A 20,241-nucleotide genomic window follows, 5' to 3' on the forward strand; every position below is an offset into this window, starting at 1 on the left:
ATGACGTGCATGAAATATGTGAAGGTGACAAGAGCAAAAAATCAAATGTGATTCAATAAATAATAATTATGTAACAGTGGATGTTGAATGCAATGTCTAGTTTACAGTTCAGCATTTGTGCAGCAGATAACAGCCACCTGTAGATCTGATGAATACTGTGAAATGATTTGTAAGACTGTGTATCAGTCATCTGTGTGCACAACACCCAACAAACTGGGACTCACCATAAAAAACATTATCTATATCTGTAATATAGGTCAAAACACAGAGAACCTTTAAGAATACAAGACAAAACAACTGACCCATTTCAGAAATGGAGTTGAATATGTAAATTAGACGCTAAATGCAAACATGCTTGAAAGCTTCAGATTAAATGTGTTCTTCATGTTTGGATGTTTGAACACAGGTAGTGTAACTGTGCCTCTGCTGCAGTCCATCAAAGAGTAATCGGTTCCGATTTGTATCCAAATGTACTAATTTTGTTTATCTTCAAATCCAAGGGTGCCGATCAAGCCAAGGAGCCAAAACCAGGTGACTTGATAGAAATCGACCGTGTTCTCTATAAGCACTGGGCTGTGTACATCGGTGATGGGTACGTTGTTCACTTGTCAGGCCCTGGTGAGTCATTTCTTTACATTGCAGTGTCAGTACTGTTACTCTCAAACACTGAACAATCCCAGTAAAGACCATCATATAGCAGCTAAGATGCATTGTTCTGCAGACCTGAGTGCAGGCTTTGATTATTTAATTTGTTAAATTAAACACCAAACTTAGCCGAATGAGTACAAAACTCACAAATATGTTCCATACTTCAGCGTATATACCTTATATAACCTGTGTGCCTCTTTGTCATCCCCTCATACTTTGGAATAGATGGTTCTGGAGGTGCATTAACCTCATCAGGAGGTTCTGTGAGGGCCAGAATAACGAAAGACAAACTCAGCACTGTGGTGAATGGAAGTGATTACAAGGTGAATAACTTACACGACCACAAGTGGAAACACAGGCCAACTGAGGAGATTGTGAAAGAAGCCCTCTCACATCTGAATGAAAACGTGGACTACAGTGTTTGGAAGTGTAACTGTGAGCATTTCGCCACCTGGTGCCGTTATGGTGAACCCAAGTCTCTTCAGGTATGTAGGTGGATCCACAAGTTTTAATTAAATAACTGAATGTATTGTTTTTGATTGTAATGTGACTTTGTCATGCCATGAAATATGAACAAATGTCACAAGGTATTGTTTTTTATTAATTTAGTTTTCATTTGGAAACTATAACGGTTACATTACTCAAAATTTAATTGGGATATTTTTGGTCCTTGTTGAGTATTTATCAGTCTTGTGGTCAGACCAGTTTACCTGCTGCTTAAGGTAGGCTATTTCCTCACTGTGGATTTTATTTACATTGTCAAAACACAACATTTCCCAACAGAACAACAGAAAAGTGTCCTTAATAACTCAACCAAACAATGGGTAAACGTTATGGCCACTGACTTTTTCACTTTTCAACTTCGATTGTGAGAAATCTGTTTCAGGGGGACAGTTTTGGACGATAGCAGAAGCAGCTACATTAGTTTACCCATGATCCTCAGCGACTGTTACTATGATGAAGACACCAGCAAAAGCCCTATAACATTATATAGTACTTTGTAGTACATTTTTATATATTACACTTTATAGTACACTGTTGCTTTAAATGATATCCTCAACATTGCATGACATTGTTGAACCATTCGTTTATCCAACCACGACAGAGGATCCTAATTGACTTTACATTGGTATTGTTCCCATGATCCTGACACAAACATTTTATACATTACATCCCATGTTAAGAGGTCGTGGTCATTTCTCTTATTTCTGTGAGGTCAGGTCAAAGGCAGAAGTAGCATGAGGTTTGACAAGTTACTGTCATATTACACAATGCATTACAGTATACTACATTTCTTGCAACTAAATTCATATTTTGTGTGTCTGTGTGTTATCTGCTGGCACAGGCGGAGGAAGGTTTAATGGCTCTATCTGGAGTTGGTCTTGGAGTTGGAAGTGTTCTTTTCGGAGCAGTTGTGGCTATTGCATTAAGCAGCATGGGGACCAACAGATCAACAAAAAAATCAAAGTCTGACACCTCCTGAACTCACTCCTGTCAGTACTGAATGGAATACATGAATTCATTTGAAAAGTTTGTGTTTAAAAAATAAATACATTTAAAAAAAAATGTTTGTATTGTTTAAGTCAAAGGGCCCAAATGTCCCCAACCTGCTCTTGTGGAAATAAAAGTATAAAAGTATACTTCCATACGTATTCTGATTTAAAACACTTACAGTGTGTTATTTGAACTCACTAACACTGAATGCATAAACAACATATAACAAGCAAAACTGTGTGTGATTGCTGTCAGCCACTCAAATAAAATTCTAATCACAAGTTCCTGCTTTGTCCTGCATTTGGGTCCACCTGCTCCACTCTTCACATGACACATTTTGGTACTAAATGTTCCCACTAACCCTTGTCATATAGTCTGTTTAAATGCACTTAAATTGTGTTATTTGGACTCAATAACATTGTAATTAATGTATATAAAGCTGTGTGATAGCTGTGAGCCACTGCCAGGGTTAGAAAAAGATGTACAGCACTAAGTCTCATTTTTACAAAATTCACATGGTTGCAGCGCCTCCCAGTGGCCAGATAGACAAACGTTTTGCTGCTCACAATAGTTTTTACTTTGTCATGTCTAGAAATGACTGAATTCTGACCCATTTCTCTTGAAAGATTGATTTAATGTCTCTGTCAGCAGACACTGTGAAATCTAAAAGAGAATAATAGACATAAAAAGTTTAAAATATACATTTTCTTGACCATTTCAAAGCATGTGGGCTTGTGTCCATTGATAAACTGGCCCAAACAAATTAGCACAACAGAAATGTGATGATATCAAATGAAATTACTGAATTAGTGATAACATTGTCCAAGTGATGGCACATCAACACAAATTATACACAAACATAAAACAAATGAAAGATAATTACTAATTATTATTATTATTATTATTTGGGGGACGTATCTTTACTTTGCATTCATGTTGGCTCTAAATTTTCACAATGTTACATAGCTGAAAAAATGCAGGTCCTTGAAATGAATTTTATGTGGGACTTAAAGGACATAGCCAAGTCAAAATAAAACCTTAAAAAAACATTTTGAGCAAAACACCATTTTAAGGGTGACTTTTTTGTCATCGATGTTACCTATCGAACATCTTATTTATGTCACATTTTTTTAAATCATTTTTTAATAACCACATGGACTCTCAGATCAATGTCTCAGCTGACAATAAACTACTGGTCAAATGTTATAAGTATGTGCAGGCCTGTTGTGTGAACCATTAATATTCAATCCAACAATGCGTTCAGCAGTTCAATCAGTGCTTTATAACTGGCCACAAGATGGTGCTCTTTCACCCATGTTTGAATATGTTAAGCACATCCACAAGGGGATCTGTGTTTCGAGATTTTTGTGTCATTAGATTCATCTCGAGTCCCTTAAATTGCCTCCAGGTTTACCTCACTTGTTTATTTTCTTTGAGTCGTAGTCTCTCCCAATAAAGAAGGAAGTAAACCAAGCCAGGAGAGAGGAAACAAGCACATATGTTTTAATGAACAGGTAGCTGCCTCCGATACTGTATTCAGTTATCTTTATACAGTACATCCATGGGCGGCACCCGGTCCAGGTCTTATAATGAGTAACATGGTTGTTACTCACACATCATTGAGTAGAAACACCGGCAGAGAATGAGGAATGGAGTTATGCATGAGGGGAGTGATGAGTGGGTTACAGGCTGGTGGGCAATAACAATTATCAGATGAAAGCTGAGCAGGAGGTGTCTGCTCTTCCATAGAGTCCGAGGAGTGTTTCCTGGTCTTCAGTCTAGCAAATATACATGATAGTTTTTCTTGACAAGCGACCTCTTGTGGTCATGGAAGCTTCACAGGGGAGCGTCCAGGCCCTTTATCTGTCTTTCTCTCTCTCTTTCTCTCTTTCTCTCTCTGATGTCCGTCCACCGACTGCACGGTTCTGTTTGAGCTTTCTTACCGATATAGGAGAGTTGCTGCTTTTCGCCAAGAACTTTGTACTTGGGAACTGGTAGAAAAATAATAAAAATAGTAATAAAGTATGTCCACACATACAGCTCCGCAGTGTAATGTCCATATAACTTCTGGCTGGGTTGCAGTGCATACATGAAAAGGGCTTTGGTTTTTGGGTATGCACAAATACTAATGATAATAATGATAAGAAGAAGAATTTTATTATTATAGAATTTTTCAAGCCAGGAGCACAAATTACAGGACTCTGTCAAAATATAAGTAAATCATCCAAAAGGTAAAACAAGTGAAACTATTAAAACAAACTTAAAATAAGGTTGTTGTTGCTGCTGTGACAATGCAAATGTCCCCTTTGTGGGGCTAATAAAGACATATCTTATCTTATCTCATGTAAATTGTCATTGTGTGGTTGATGATGAAGTCCTTTGTCTCCCAGCACTGATAAAAAAAAAAAAAAAGATGTCCATCTCTGACTGATGAACATTTTGATTTGAGCTGGAACATGAATGTTGCATCCTGCTTCATGCAATCTTTTTCATACATTTTTCTTTCCCAGTTAAAAAGGTTATCTCTGGGTGACAAGCTCTTCCTCTTCCTGTATTACATTATCTGTGTCCTGAGCCTGGACCTCTGCTGCTAGCTACATACAGTGCCAGCTTTAACCTTACTTTGTGTTAGTTGGATGTTGAATTCTGGACATTTTCATTTGTCTCATCATCATCATCATCATCCAGCTGTGTCTCATGTTGGAATATGCTGAACAACACTTCTTCAGCATTACAAAACTGTTTTCTTATGCTGGTTGACCTACCAGAGTTATGTGCTTCAGCCAGTTTGACTATACACAGGCTTTAGCCACAATTAATTTCTCAATGCCAAAGGGGTGTAAATGCATTTATGTGAATGCTTACAAGTCATTAATGTGAGAATCTTTCCCATCTCTACTATCCATCCATGTTGTCCTGTCAGAGCAACTAAATACTGCCAAAATACAGCCAGACTGACCAATTAGATATGTTACACCAGAAATCATTTACCTAGTAGTGAACAGACCCAGAATAAATTTGATCCCTCAGTAGGACCACATCTGTTAAACATGGGAGAAACTGATTCAAATACACTGCCTGGCCAAAAAAAAAGTTGACACCAAAAAAAAGGTCACACCCTCTAATGTTTCGTTGGACCGCTTTTAACTTTGATTACGGTACACATTCGCTGTGGCATTGTTTCAATAAGCTTCGGCAATGTCACAAGATTTATTTCCATCCAGTGTTGCATTCATTTTTTAACAAGATCTTGTATCGATGATTGGAGAGTCGGACCACTGCGCAAAGCTTTCTCCAGCACATCCCAAAGATTCTCAATGGGGTTACGGTCTGGACTCTGTGGTGGCCAATCCATGTGTGAAAATGATGTCTCATGCTCCCTGAACCACTCTTTCACAATTTGAGCCAGATTAATCCTGGCATTGTCATCTTGGAATATGAAAAACCCTTTGATGGAATAACCTGGTCATTCAGTATATTAAGGTCGTCAACTGACCTCATTCTTTGGGCACATAATGTTGTGCATCTCAAGTCCCTTAAATTGTCTCATGTTTAACTCACTTGCTTATTTTCCTTGAGTCCTAGCCTCTCCCAACAACGAAGGAAGGAAACCAAACCAAACAAAGAGAGAGGAAACAAGGAAATATGTTTTAAAGATATGAGACGTCCTTTCCTTTGATGACGGTTGTGGAGATGTTTGATGGAGTTTGTGTCTGCACACATTTTTACTGCTCATACTAATAAAATTACACAGTTATCACTGACAGAGCAGCTTTTTCCTGTTATCTCATATCACTCAACTCATATCAAACACTGATCTCTGGCACTCTGCCAGTCACCTAACATTACCTTGAAGTGATGCAAATTCTACTTTGATAATAAGTAGTGCTATACTACAAACACCATGTGTAGTGTAAAGGTGCTAGAAGAGTTTAAATCGACATTGTAAGTGATAATGATGAACAAACTGTTTTCCAAAGTTACTGAAATGTACTTTTTGATTCAACACCCTCCAGAATACATTGTCAAAGGATGATTGTAGGAACAATGTGTTGTAAATATAGTGTGATAATAAACTACTGCAGCCACAAGGACCATAAATAGTGTATTCGCTACATATGTGTATAAAGTAATGAGCTAAAATGGCAATCCAGCAAGACCATGTTGGTGGACCAGCATCATTATGCTGGTCACACCAGCTAAACCAGCACCAAACCAGCATAGACCAGTATGAAAATGATGCTGGTCCCTGCTGGGAATTTGATCTGAATTTTGTGAGTCAGGTGTGGTACTTTAGCTGGATGTATTTTCCTGAAGTTAAAATCAAGTTAATTTCTAATGCTGCGTGGTGAACATGCCACTCCACTTCCATCATGCATCTCTTGCTCTGCTTAGAAATTGAATAGAATTTGATGCGTTGCTGGAATTTGATGCTTGCGCCAGACATTCAACTCTAATAATATGTGAGTTAAAACTCTCCTGATTTAATACCAACATGTCATTATGACAGCATTAAACACACAAACTAGATTGTCCAGATATGGTTGCCAAGTCACCTCCCCTAATCTACAGCAAAGAAGTGAGTGGTTACCATGTTTCCTCTTACATATATAACTGCTCTGGTGCTGATTGTCCTCATTTTCTGTTACGGTTCTGTTTCACAGACACAGCAGCCAAAATGGTAAGTACTGTAGCTTTCACAAAGGGATGTATTGTGTTGAGTTATATTTACATTTGACTTGTTTTGGATATATGGTGTGTAATTTGATGGCATCAGTTGGGAAATACACTTGTTACCATGTTTTCTTTGTGCTTCAGTTTTGACGTGGTGCTTTTTAGGGACAGCCAAACTATTATTGCTATTACTGTGACCACACTCTGTGGCTACAAAAACACTCACTGGGGGTTGCCTTTAAATTCTGGTTGTAGTTGTATTAACAGCAATTTTTAAACCCTATTTTCTCTAGAACAAAACAAAATTGATCAAGGAAATTTTTGTCTTAAGATAAAACAGTTATCCAAAAGTTCAATACTGTCCTAATTTTAATAAAATGTCTCAAAATGTATCGCTGTCCCTGTGACTTTTTCTCATGATTTCAGGATTCCTTTTGCAGTGAGAATCAAAAGCATGTAGGTTAAAACCTTCCTTTTCCACAGCCAGGCTGGATATACATCACATGCATTCATATGTTCAGGCTGCATGTTAATATGTTTTTAGACACCCTCAGCTTTCACAATGTTCTTTTTCCACAGGTGTTCTGTCTATATTGTAAAGAAGAATTGACTGGAACTGTGAGACGTCGTTGTACCTCCTGTCGCAAGGACATTGGATTCATGGCACCTGCTTTACTTAATGGTAAACTCTTCTATAAAAAGTCAAATATTTCACTAGTGCTTGAGTTCAAATGTCTCACTTGTGCATGATGTGGTAAAGTGTTGATGAAAGATGTACACTTACTATCGCCAGTCATGCCAATTTTTAACATATATTGTAGAACTACTGGTTTAGAATAAATGCCAACAAGTAAGAATCGGCTCTGTGCACCATGCTCTGCTCTGCAGAGCCTTTATCAAACCACCTGTAAACCATTTACTAGAAATCTTGAGTTCAGTTTCATCCCAATCTGAATGTTGACCATCACATAAAGAAATTGGTTCTGTTTTGTTTTTTTACAACTCAAGCACGAATCAGTTCAGCACTGCATAAGAACACCACAGAGCAAATGGTCCATGTTTTTTATGTCTAGATTTCTCTGTATTTCCTGTTTTTTATAGTCAGTGATTTCTCTACTTCACCTGGTTCAGAATGTGGCAGTCATGCTTTTGACAAATACTGAACACAGAGAACATATTACCCCCATCCTGGCCCACTTACACAGGCTTCATATACTGTTCACCAACTCTATTTTTTTCTTTGTTACTACTTTTTGTTATTATGTTTGTTTTTTATTAGATTTGCTGTAGATTCCTGCATTCCTAATGACCTGTTCTCCTTTCCCATCAGGCGCAAGAACAGTATCACTATCAGTATCAGTATCAGGTGAAATGACAGAGGCAGCCCTCTTCTATCCATATCGCCAAAAAAGAAAAGCTGAGGTGATCCTTGACTTTCATGGAAAAGAGCACATCATTCTTGTTGTCGTTGTTGTACATTGTGTTGTGTTGTCTGTAATGTGTTGTTTGAATTAACATTTTGTCATCTAAATGCTGCTCATACATACTCTTTATTTTCTTGTATTTTGTCTTTTTACATGTGTTTTCTTAAGTAGCAGTGCATTGAGCTCTCAGGGCCATCATAGATTTAGTAAGTACATGATAAATGTTACGGATGTACTTTTAGTCAGCACTTTAAAAAGGTAGTGAGTACAGTAGTTCATGAGAACAGTGTGAAGAAAAATGTACAGTGGCCAAGTGAGATAGTCAGACTGTGACTTTAGAAAACACAAGCAGAAAAACATTATCTATATCTCTAATAGGGGTCAAAACACAGCGAACCTTTAATAATACAAGACAAAACAACTGAAACATCAGTCAAATGTAGCTGAATATGTAAATCAGACGTTAGATGCAAACATGCTTGAAAGCAACAGATTAAATGTGTTCTTCTTGTTTGGATGTTTGAACACAGGTAGTGTAACTGTGATCTGATTTGTACCCAAATGTACTAATTTGTTGATCTTCAAATCACAGAAGCCAAAACCAGGTGACTTGATAAAAATCTTCCGTACTGTCTATGAGCACTGGGCTGTGTATGTTGGTGATGGAGACGTTGTTCACTTGGTTGCCCCTGGTGAGTCATTTCTATACATTGCTTTGTCAGTACTGTTACCCTCAAACACTGAACAATCTCAGTAAAGACCATCATATAGCAGCTAAGGCTCTGATTATTTACTTGGTTAAAATAAACAACATTTTATTTAACTTTCATAAACTTAAATGATAAACTCAACAGTATAAATACATAATTCATTAAACATGTTACAAACCATCACCATATATACCTCGTATAACCTGCGTGTCTCTTTGTCATCCCCTCATCCTTAGGAATAAGCAGTTCTGGAGCTTCATCAACCACGTCGGGAGTTTCTGTGTGGGGCAAAGTAAAGCAGGAAAAACTGCTTGATGTGGTCGGAAAAGTTAAGTGGAGAGTAAATAACTTACAAGACAGGAAGTGGAATCCCAGGCCAGCCCAGAAGATTGTGAAAGAAGCCCTTACGTGGGTGGGTAAAGATGTGAAGTACAGTCTCGATAGTTGGAACTGTGAGCATTTCGCCACCACGTGCCGTTATGGTCGACCTGAGTCTCTTCAGGTATGTATGGGGATCCACAATGGAACTTGCCTCTGGGTGGTTTATCATTAAAAGAACAAAAAAACAAAAACATATCACTTTTAATATATGCATATACTGTGTCATAATCAAATGAAATTTTAAAATTATAGTAGTATTTCTTTAATTGATTGTGAGCATTAAATCTAAACAAATGCTAAAAGTTGGATTTCACTCATTGCTGCATGCAATTCTAATAAAACGTTGTAGAGGGAGTTCTGGGAGAGAAAAGTGCACTAAATGCCAGTGTAGCACCCAACCCATGTAGCCATTTAGTTACTTACGAACTGTAACTAATTAGGAATTATCAGTGTATGACAGTGCCTTGACTTATTGGACTGTATAGTAGGAATCACTCATTTTACTATTATGTTCATCACTATTCCCTTTTTGAACTTAAATCACATCTTTATGACATTTAAATTTGACAGACAGTAATTTAAATGCAAGTATTAAGGAAAACCCAATTATTTAAACCAATTATGAAAATGAGAAGTATAAAGTATTGATTAAAACTTAAATATGTTTCCCTTTTTACTTTTAACTTTCTCAAAAGTTATGACATTTCTGATTTATCAATTGCAAAGCTCCTAAACCAAATAAAATAGGGTGCAGGCTTGAGTCGTTGCTTGTGACTGAAAACAAATGGCCCATTCATTTGCTAAGCTACAAAATAAAAAAGCATGTGTACTGGTTAGTTGTTACAATGAATGTATTATAAGAGCTAGATACTGGACCGAAAATTGCACCTATTCAGTCCTATAAGAACTGCTCGGCTGGAGCATCTGGCAAATATTTTTCTAGCTTCCAGGTTTGCATCCATGTCATGTGGCCCACTGAATATGTTCCGTAGTGTTTCCACCAATGGCCCTGCCTACGAGTTCCCGCTCAGCCTATAGACTTTAAACTGTGATGACCTTTTCTCAGTTTAATGAAGATTTTACCTCAATGAAACAAAAATTCATAATATAAACAGTCAAGAAGTAGCATGATGTTTAACACCAGAAAACCTCAGAAATTACAGTCACATTACAAGTGATGAATACTACAACATATTTCTGTCTGTCACAGTTGTTTCTAAAATCATAAAAACATATTCTTTAACTGGCAGCAGATGAAATAAATGTGGGATTATATCATACATTAAAATTACAATCTGCCAGTCAATACAGTATTTCATGTATCCATATGTGAGTAAATATCAGTAATCTACATTTTTTGCAACTAAATAGTGTTTTTTGTATCTGTTTGTTAACTACAGGCAGGCATACTGCGCGATGTAGGAACAGCGGCTGCAGTTGTGGCAGTGGGAATTGGTATTGTTGCAAAATCTACCTGGTTTGTGTTTGGTGGAGGCCTGATCGTGTTAGGCCTGTTAGTGCAAGGGGTGAAGAAAATCTTTACTTGAGCAAGCATCAGTTCCATGTTTCCTGTTAGCCTCTATGCCATGTACTGTCAAATAAAGGTAACAATGCCCCAAAAAAATATATCTCTCTGATGTCCGTCCACAAACAGCACGGTTCTGCTTGACACTTCTTCCTGACAAAGGAGAGTTGCTGCTTTCGCCAAGAACCAATCATAGGGGAGTGTTGGGTCTCTGTAATTATTGTATTAAATTAAAGAGTATGGTTTTGGTCTCCTCTATGTGAAAAGGGCCTTAAGATAACTTTTGTTGTGATTTGGCGCTATGTAAATAATATTCAGTTGATTTGAATAATTTGCTGTATTCATGCATGGGCTGAATGTGACTTAACTTTGTACTTGGAACTGACCGAATAATAATAAAAATAGTAATAAAGTCTGTTTAATGTCTGGTCTGACTGATTTGAATATTTGGGTCCAAACATACAGCTCTGCAGGTAATGTCCAGATAACTTCTGGGTTGCAGTGCATACGTGAAAAGGGCTTTAGTTTGTGGGTATGCACAAATAATAATGATAATAATAATAAGAAGAAGAATAAAGAGAAGATTTTAATTGTATAGCATTTCTCAAGCCAGGAGCACAAATTACAAGACTTTGCCAAACATTTTACAAGTAAATCATCCAAAAGGTAAAACAAGTGAAACTATTAAAATAAACTTGAAATTAAGTTGTTGCAATACAAAAATATTATAATGCTGACCTTTTCAAAAAAGTGGTTAATCAGATTATGCAAGGCTGCATACAAACACGACAATTAGTTGAATATTCCTTTTAATTAGTGACATAAACAGCTTAGTAGGAATATTGTCTTTTTAAAAAAAAAATAAAAGCATAAACTGGAATATTTTGAGCATGTAAACTGTTATTGTGTGATTGATGATAAACACCTTTGTCTCCAAGCACTGATAAAAAAAATGATTTCCCTTTCTGACTAATGAACATTTTGATTTAAGCTGGAACATGAATGTTGCATCCTGTTCTACGCAACCTGTTTTATATATATATATATGTTTTCCAGTTAAAAGGGTGACAAGCTCTTTCTCTTCCTGTATTACATCATCTGTGTCCTGAGCCTGAACTTCTGCTTTATCTGGTTCATGGCTGTCTGTCTCTCTTTGCGATCTTTCTCTTGTGGCTAAGCAGAAAATGGTTAACTGGTTTAAGTTATTGGTTAACCTACTACCTGCTACAGTAGCTACATACAGTGCCAGCTTTAACCGTACTTTGTGTTATCTGGATATTGAATTCTGGACATTTTCATTTGTCTCATCATCATCCAGCTGTTTCTCATTTTGTAATGCTGAACAACACTTCTTCAGCATTACAAAACTGTTTGCTTATGTTGGTTGACCTACCAGAATTACACTTCAGCCATTTTGAATATGCACAGGCTTTAGCCACAATTAATTCCTCAATGCTAAAGGGGTGTAAATGCATTTATGTGAATGCTTACAAGTTATTAATGTGAGAATCGTTCCCATCTCTACCATCCATTCCATGTGAACATGGCATACTACTAAGTGTTGGCATTGTATATAAATAATGATGAGAGGGAAGGGCCTAATTGTCCTGTCAGAGCAACTAAATACTGCCAAATTACAGCCTGACTGACCAATAAAATATGTTCAGTCATTTACCTAGTACTGAACAGACCCAGAATAAGTTTGATCCCTCAGCAGTATTACATCTATTACACATGGGAGAAACGGATTCAAATATCTTACTAAATTTATTTTTGGAGAAATGCAGAGTGGTTAGGGTTAGATTGCAAATTGCCATGGAAGAGATGTTATTAAGTAATTCCTATCAATGTGTCGTAAATATAGTGTGATAATAAACTACTGCAGCCACAAGGACCATAAGTAGTGAATTGGCTGCATATGTGTAAAGTAATGAGCTAAAATGAATGAAAATGATGTTGGTCCATAAAATGAAAATGAAAATGATTTGGTGTGCTGGAATCGCAAAATGAAAAATCAGACAGTCAACTCTAATAATATGTGCGGTAAAACTCTCCTGCTTTGATACCAACATCGGAAATGTGTCATTAGGGAGCATTAGACACACAAACTGGTTTGTTATCCAGATATCGGAGGTGCTGGCCATGTCACCTCCCCTTGGATCCAGCCACCATGTGTCCTCTTACATATACAAGGTGTCCACAAAGTCTCTTTACAATTTAAAAAATAGACATGTTAATCAGATTTGTTCTACGTACTCAGTGGTTATCAAAGTTTTTAATCACATTGCATTTGTGTATCGTGTATGGAACAAATATACAGGACACCAACGACCTGAAGCAAAAGATCACTGATGCCATTGTCACCATTGATGAGGCTCTGCTACAGCCAACATGGCAAGAAATCGAGTACCGTCTTGATGTGCTTCGTGCAACTAATGGTGCCCATATAGAGGTGTATTAAATGATTACATTTCCACAGATTTGTTTATTCATTTGCTGTTGTAATAAATTTGTTAAGCAGACAGCATATCAAATAAATTAATCCATAAATTAATCTCTGTTTCCTTCAGAGATCAAGTGTCCAGCTCCTTCACAAACACAAACTCGAGCTAGGTATCAAACATCATCTTATTGCAGATATGACTTTTTTTCCTTTAAAAAAAAAAAAGCAGCTGCTTCTTTCTCTTCCTTTTTTTGACTTCCCCACCGGGCTATGGTTACAGGCAAAATAACATTTACAACTAAATTGTCAGTTTCCTGCACACCAGATAATACGAACTAACCACAGTGCATTGTGACATGCAGTACTGACAAATCGTCACTTTCCCAGCCGTCAAAATGAGAAATTAAGAGTCAATTGTGAGATTTTATTTTCTTCGCATTAAAAGCAACAATAATGGTCACCACCAAGAGTGTATTTTTGTGAAGTCCGACCAAAAAAAAAATTTTTTTTTTTTCTCTACATCAAGGAGGGCCCCTTTCTGATCAAGGGCCCCTTCATTGGAAATGTGTCATTAGGCCAACACACAACACACAAAGTGGTGCTTGCCACGTCACCTCCCCTTGACTCCAGCAAGGAAGTGAGCTCATTTTCATCTCACTTTAATAACTCTGCTCTGGTGCTGACTGTCCTCCTCATTTTTTTTACTACTTTCTGTTTCCCACACACAGCAGTCAAAATGGTAAGAAGCTTTCACAGATAAATTCATTGTATTGAGTTTATTTTCATTTGACTTTTGTTTTGGCTATTGTCTGTAATTCTGTGATTCGGTCTTTTATTTGTAGTATAATTTGATTACTGAAACTTACTTAAAATGTATAGTCCAACATTTTGGGAACTACACTTGGTACCATGTTTTCTTTGTGCATCAGTTTTGAAATTTTGGTGTTGTATTTCTTCACTACTGACAAAGACAGGCTAGCCGCACTCTACTGCCTCCACTCCTTGTATTCACCAGGTCCTCTCTCTGGGCCTGGATAAACACAGTTGAAACAAAAAACAATCTTCTCGTCTGACTCTTGGGAAAGATGGCAAATAAGAGTATTTGTATTTCTCAAAATGTTTGAGTCTTTCTTAAATCCTATGGACTCCTACATCTATATGCCTGTCAAATTGTAATCTTCCACCATAAAATCTCATATAACTTTGCTTTTTATATCAGCTATGACAACATGATATTTTTGCCCAATCCTCAGCAAGAATAGATAAACACTTTTATCATAAAAAAAAAAAATGGTCAGTGATTTACAAGAGTTAAGCTGCGCCTGAAAAACATCCTTTTGTTTATCTTCTTCAAGGGAGTTTCCTCTGTGCAGGATCTGCACGTCCAACATGGACAGAAATATCTACGCTGCATTTTTTTATCGTCAGACAACAGAAAGATTAAAGCATGGAGGAGGAGGAGGATAAGCTGTTTTTTTTAAGAAGCACCTGCCTGTGTTAAATCCAGGTTCTGGTACATTTTATATTTTAAAATTAAATTAAATTTAATGAATAAAAACTGTGTGCAAACACTGTCATGGAAATGTCACGTATTATGGTAAAACATCCAATGTGTGGGCACATCTGGTTCTCGACCTCATGCAGAAGTAACTTGTGAAGCAGATTGTTGTGTGATTGGGGTGAATCGAAGTGTGCTGGAAAGCGAACACGTTCTGCAGCAACTTTTTTTTAAACTTTTTTTTCCTTCTCAAAACAAATGTAGTCAAATAACAAAAAGGTTAGCATCATATACTGAGCACCTTTCAAAACATAGTAACAGTGCTGGAGTCCAGTGATGTAAAATCTGATCTGATTGTATACAAACATACTAATTTCCTGATCTTCAAATCCTAGGATGCCAAGAACCCAAAAGAAGGTGACATGATTGAATTCCCCCGTAGTGGCTATAAGCACTATGGTTTGTACACTGGTGATGGGGAAGTTGTTCACTTCACTCCTGGTGAGTCATTTCTATTGCAGTATCATTATTGCTCCTTTCAAACACTGACCACTCACAGTTTTTACATATACACTGTAAAGCGAAAACCTTTGCTCACCTTACTATTATTTATAAATAAACTGAACAAAAAATATTTAGTGGCATTGTAAATGATATATTATTTGCTTCACCTTACATTATTAAGTTTCTTGTGTATAGTTGGCCTAAATAGATAATATATGTTGGCAAAACTGCAAAATTTTACTTATACCAACTATATCCCTCTTTCATTGGCTGTAAGTAAGTAGTGTAGTGACTTCAAGGAACAAAGGAGTTGCTGAATGACTCAAGTTGGGCCTGATTGTCTGACACGCTAAACAAAGTAAACTTAAGACAAACTGAAAATGAAAAATACATTTACTGAACTGATAATGGGAGTACATTACAACATACACATACCTGTTAAAATGAGTCCAAAAGACAGCAAAAACGTGGTTTTTAGGCTCTTTTATCTCTTCAACACGCCTTACATGAAAATACAAGCTTAAGTGTGTGTCCCACAAGCCAAAATGATGAAAACCAGCCACACAACGTTACAGGTAAAACGTGTTTAAGCTAGTTTTTTAAGCCTTAAAAACTCATCTCTACTGGTAAAAAGAACGACAGAGAATTACACAGCTCATCTACAATAATACTATTAAGCATGAATACACTGTGTGCACTTAAACAACATTAAAACTTCAAATTCACACTTCATGATCGCACTGCCTTGAATACATACCTCTCTCAGTCAGGATAAATGCAGACTAGAGATGGCCCGTTCGCGAATGAATCAGTTCAAACGAACGACTCTTTAAAACGAACGAACTGACCTGATTCCCCGTTTCACTACTCTCTCGTTCTTTCGTTCGCTATGTTCACTGTTAAGTTATCAGAGTGGTGAAGAGGGACTGAGAAAGCCAGCCAATCGTAGGTTGTCTGTTGAGTCACTCGCTCTCAAGTTGCGTTCACAGACACGCAGGAAGGATACTGTTCTGTTGAAGCACACTATTTCGGGGTGTTAGCGAATGTTAAGCTAAATGCTAGCTTTCCTGAGTGTCTTTGAACGCATCTTGAGAGCGAATCACTGACTGAACGAGACCGACTGAGATGATTGAACGGAGTGACTGACTGAACGAGACCGACAGGAGAGATATGAACAGACTTAAGTATCTGGGTAATCTCTCTTTTTTAATAACACACATAACAGTAACGTGGCCCAGTTCGTTACAATATATCTGCCAAGCTTTTAAACATGTTTGTCAGCATATTGGGTCTTTATTTCTTTATTTAGTAGCCCTTGCTAAAAGTGAACAAAAAATGAAGACAATAAATTAGCTGATTTAGCCGGAGTCTACTCTCTATTTACCTTCAATACATGTACATTTAATGTGAAGGTGTAAACACATTAGCCACTGTTGTATTGTACATAATCATGAAGTTGCAGCTATGTATTTACTTTGAACTACTGTGTTGTGTTGACCGTTAGCACGATCGTTTGAGAACGAGGAGCTGAGAACCGTGCATTATGATTCACCGTTAAACAACGTTGTACCGGAAATACGACTGAACGAACTAATGAACGAACTATATGAACCGATTCTTCCAGCTGAACTGACCGACGGGAACTGAATCTCGACAACGAATCATGAAATCCATCACTAATGCAGACTGACGAGAGACGGGAAATGAAGCAGTATGTCTGTTAATGACCACCAGAGGGCGCTAGAATACAACCTAATACAGTACTCCCAATCCAAGAACAGAAGAATGGGGGATTTTAGTGAAATTACTACATATTACAACAAAATACATAACATAAGAAACACAAATTTAAATCACAATTCCATCTGTTACATATCTATATATATATATATATAGATATACACTCACTTGCTAATTTATAAAGTCCACCTGGATAAAAACTAATGCAGTTCAACAGCTCCACAAATTACAGCCACCACAATGACCATTAGAATAAATCAACATCTCTCTCAAACAGATTAGATAAAAACTGAACATGTTAATCCTCATGAAGGTAAGATTAATAGCAGACCGGTTGTATTATACTGCATTAGTTTTATCTAGGTGGACCTAATGAATTGGTGACTGAGTGTATGTGCACAGGCTGAATACTCTTTGTGGCAGCTGTAGTTCAGGAGGTAAAGCGGTCGTTCACCAATCGGAAGATCCAAGGGTTGATTCCTGGCTCCTTCAGTCCAGCGCATTTGCTTTTCTGTCATTACTTTTACTATTAATATTGTTGTCAATATTTTATCATCATTCATTCAATCATTTGTTTTTCTTCTGTGTAGGGTTAGAGCATTACTGAGAGCATTTTGGATCAACTGTGTTATGTGAATTGTTCTATAGATAAAGTTGAAGTTGAAGGTCTGAGTGCAGACTTGATTATTTACATATAAACTAACAGCACATATACCTTGTTTCACCTGTGTGCCTCTTTGTCATCCCCTCATACTTAGGAGATGGAAAAGGCGGCTCTCTAGCTCCATCAACTGTGGTGGGAGGTTCTGTGGAGGGCGCAGTAAGGAAAGACAAACTCCAAGATGTGGCTGGTACAACTGATTGGAAAGTGAATAACATACAGGACAACAAACGGGAACCTAAACCAACCCAGGAAATTGTGGCTGCAGCCCTTTCGTCGGTGGGTCAGGAAAGGCCATACAGTGCCACCAGTTCGAACTGTGAGCACTTCGCCACCGAGTGTCGTTACGGCAAAGCTGAGTCTGCTCAGGTATGTAGGTGGCCTCTGGATGGTTTATATGGATAAAAAATATATATATACATCACCTTTAATGTATGTATATACTGTGCCATAATCAAATTAAATTATTTTATTCATTACATTTCTAATTCAATTTTAAAAGGATAATTATATGTCTTTACTAACTGAATGCATTGTTTTTGACTGATGTGACTACGCCATGCCATGAAATCTGAACAAATGCAAAAACTTGTGTGTCCTATTTTTTTAATTCATCACTGAATGACGGAAGTCCTGTCACCTTATTGCTGCTTGCTAATTCTTAAAGCTTATCCAGTAAGGTTTTTAGTAGCAGGACCACACCTCAAATGCATTACTTCCTGTGTTTATAGTTATATACCACCTAACTCTCTCCTCCTTGTCCACTTTCATATTCTGCACTTCACATGCATGCAGTCTCAGTCTAGCTTGTCACAGTCACTCCAGGAACAAGCTCAAGCCCCACAATGCAGTCAGCAAGCAGAAGAACTATATATTGTTTTTTTTATATTTGTTAATTTAAACGCATCTCATTGATGGTGTGGTTCTCGCTAATGAATACTTTTAGTTTTTAAAAGCAGTGGAAGGAGTTGGTGAGAAAAGTGTAGGATATTCTGGTCTTTAAAAAGCCAGTATCAAATCTGAAGCAGATGGTAGAGACTGTTCTCACTTTAGAAACAGCAGGATTCGTCTCTTGTTCATAAGCTTAAAACAACTTACATTCACATTTTCCTGACAAGAGATCTCTTGTGGTCACAGAAATAATGTTGTCTGTCAGTGGCAAAGGCAGCAGTATAATGTTTAACACCAGAAAACCTCAGAAGTTACAGTCACATTACAAGTGATGAATACTGCTAAATATTTCATTATTTCATTGTTTGTTTGGAATTATATTATCATTTACATTAAAACTACTATCTGCCAGTCAATACAATATGTCATGTATTCATATGTGAGGGAGGAGTTTCAATGTCAGTATACTACATTTGTTGCAACTAAACTCATATTTTGTGTCTTCATGTTTTCTTTTGGCACAGGTGAAGAAGGTGGAGAAGGCTGCAGAGATTTTCCGTCAGCACTTAGCTGATGAATTATTTCAATAAAAAAGCTTTTCTTTTGAGTCAAAGGGCACAAATGTTCCCACCCTGCCCTTGTGAAAATAAAAGTATCCAAGTATACTTCCATGTACTCTGATTTAATGCACTAAAACTGTGTAATTTGGACTTTCTAACAATGAATGTATAACAAATAACATATAACATATAGAATATGATTGTGTGTGATTTCTGTGAGCCACTGCTGTGTTGAAAAACGATTTTATTCCATTTTTACAAAATTGAAATGGTTGCAGCGCCCTCCAGTGGCCACATGGAGGAAACCGTTGCTGCTGGCAACAGTTCTTTCTTCGTCTCGTCGGAAATAAATCATCTTCTGATTCAACATTGACTTTAATGCTGATCTGATTCTCCTTACCACACCTTTTAGGAGAAGTTAGAAGCAAAAGAATAAATCAATCTAAGACAAATGATCCTGTCCAGTTTTTGAATAATACAAAAAAAGCAGGAGTTATTTTGCTGTGCTCACAGGCTTCTTCCAGTTTTCTACTTAACAACCTTATGGAGGAATAAATAGATAAATCAGAGAAAAAGACTTGCCTGACCCACAATATTGTTTACATGTGGTACAACTAATGTTTGTCTGAAAAACGTGAGAAAAATGTGAGATATAAATTAAATGTGAGGGAGAATCATATTTGGGAGGGAGGATGCCATTTTATTCCTTTAGTAATATGGGGAGAGTGGATATAAACTTAGTTGACAGATTGTTGGTTTCTGTTCCCCTGAAACGGACAGACGCAATATCTGAACTGCACAAATGTGCCGCCTAATTGTTGGTGTGCATATTCCAGGATAATAATTTTTGACCCTCTTTAACGGTCAACGTGGGGTTTCCTATGGTTTCATGTTAACTGAAATGAGCGACATCTCTCCATCAAAACTGAAGAAACACAACTTCCGAAAACTCCAAAACTGACACAAAGATAAAATATTAAAATGATTTTAATCTTCTCATCTGACTCTGGGAAATAAAGTTTCAGTTTCCTAATTACACTCCAAATAAGGTTATCCTTCTGGGTATTTGGAACATAAAAAGATAAAGT

At 37.1% G+C, this 20,241-nt stretch overlaps 2 protein-coding genes across 2 annotated transcripts; both read left to right on the forward strand.

Moving 5' to 3' along the window:
* Window positions 1-1,555, forward strand: LOC133986377 (phospholipase A and acyltransferase 4-like). Its single transcript, XM_062426198.1, has 4 exons — window positions 1-24; window positions 501-618; window positions 874-1,133; window positions 1,535-1,555. Exons 1-4 carry the CDS (start codon window positions 1-3, stop codon window positions 1,553-1,555), a joined length of 423 nt encoding a protein of 140 aa, XP_062282182.1.
* Window positions 1,556-6,780: 5,225 nt separating this feature from the next.
* On the forward strand, window positions 6,781-19,258 carry LOC133985423 (phospholipase A and acyltransferase 3-like). Its single transcript, XM_062425032.1, has 5 exons — window positions 6,781-6,785; window positions 14,002-14,038; window positions 15,193-15,298; window positions 17,800-18,071; window positions 19,118-19,258. Exons 2-5 carry the CDS (start codon window positions 14,036-14,038, stop codon window positions 19,181-19,183), a joined length of 447 nt encoding a protein of 148 aa, XP_062281016.1. The 5' UTR covers window positions 6,781-6,785; window positions 14,002-14,035; the 3' UTR covers window positions 19,184-19,258.
* Window positions 19,259-20,241: the final 983 nt, after the last annotated feature.

Source organism: Scomber scombrus, chromosome 9, assembly GCF_963691925.1.
Source record: "Scomber scombrus chromosome 9, fScoSco1.1, whole genome shotgun sequence".
Classification (NCBI taxonomy): domain Eukaryota; kingdom Metazoa; phylum Chordata; class Actinopteri; order Scombriformes; family Scombridae; genus Scomber; species Scomber scombrus.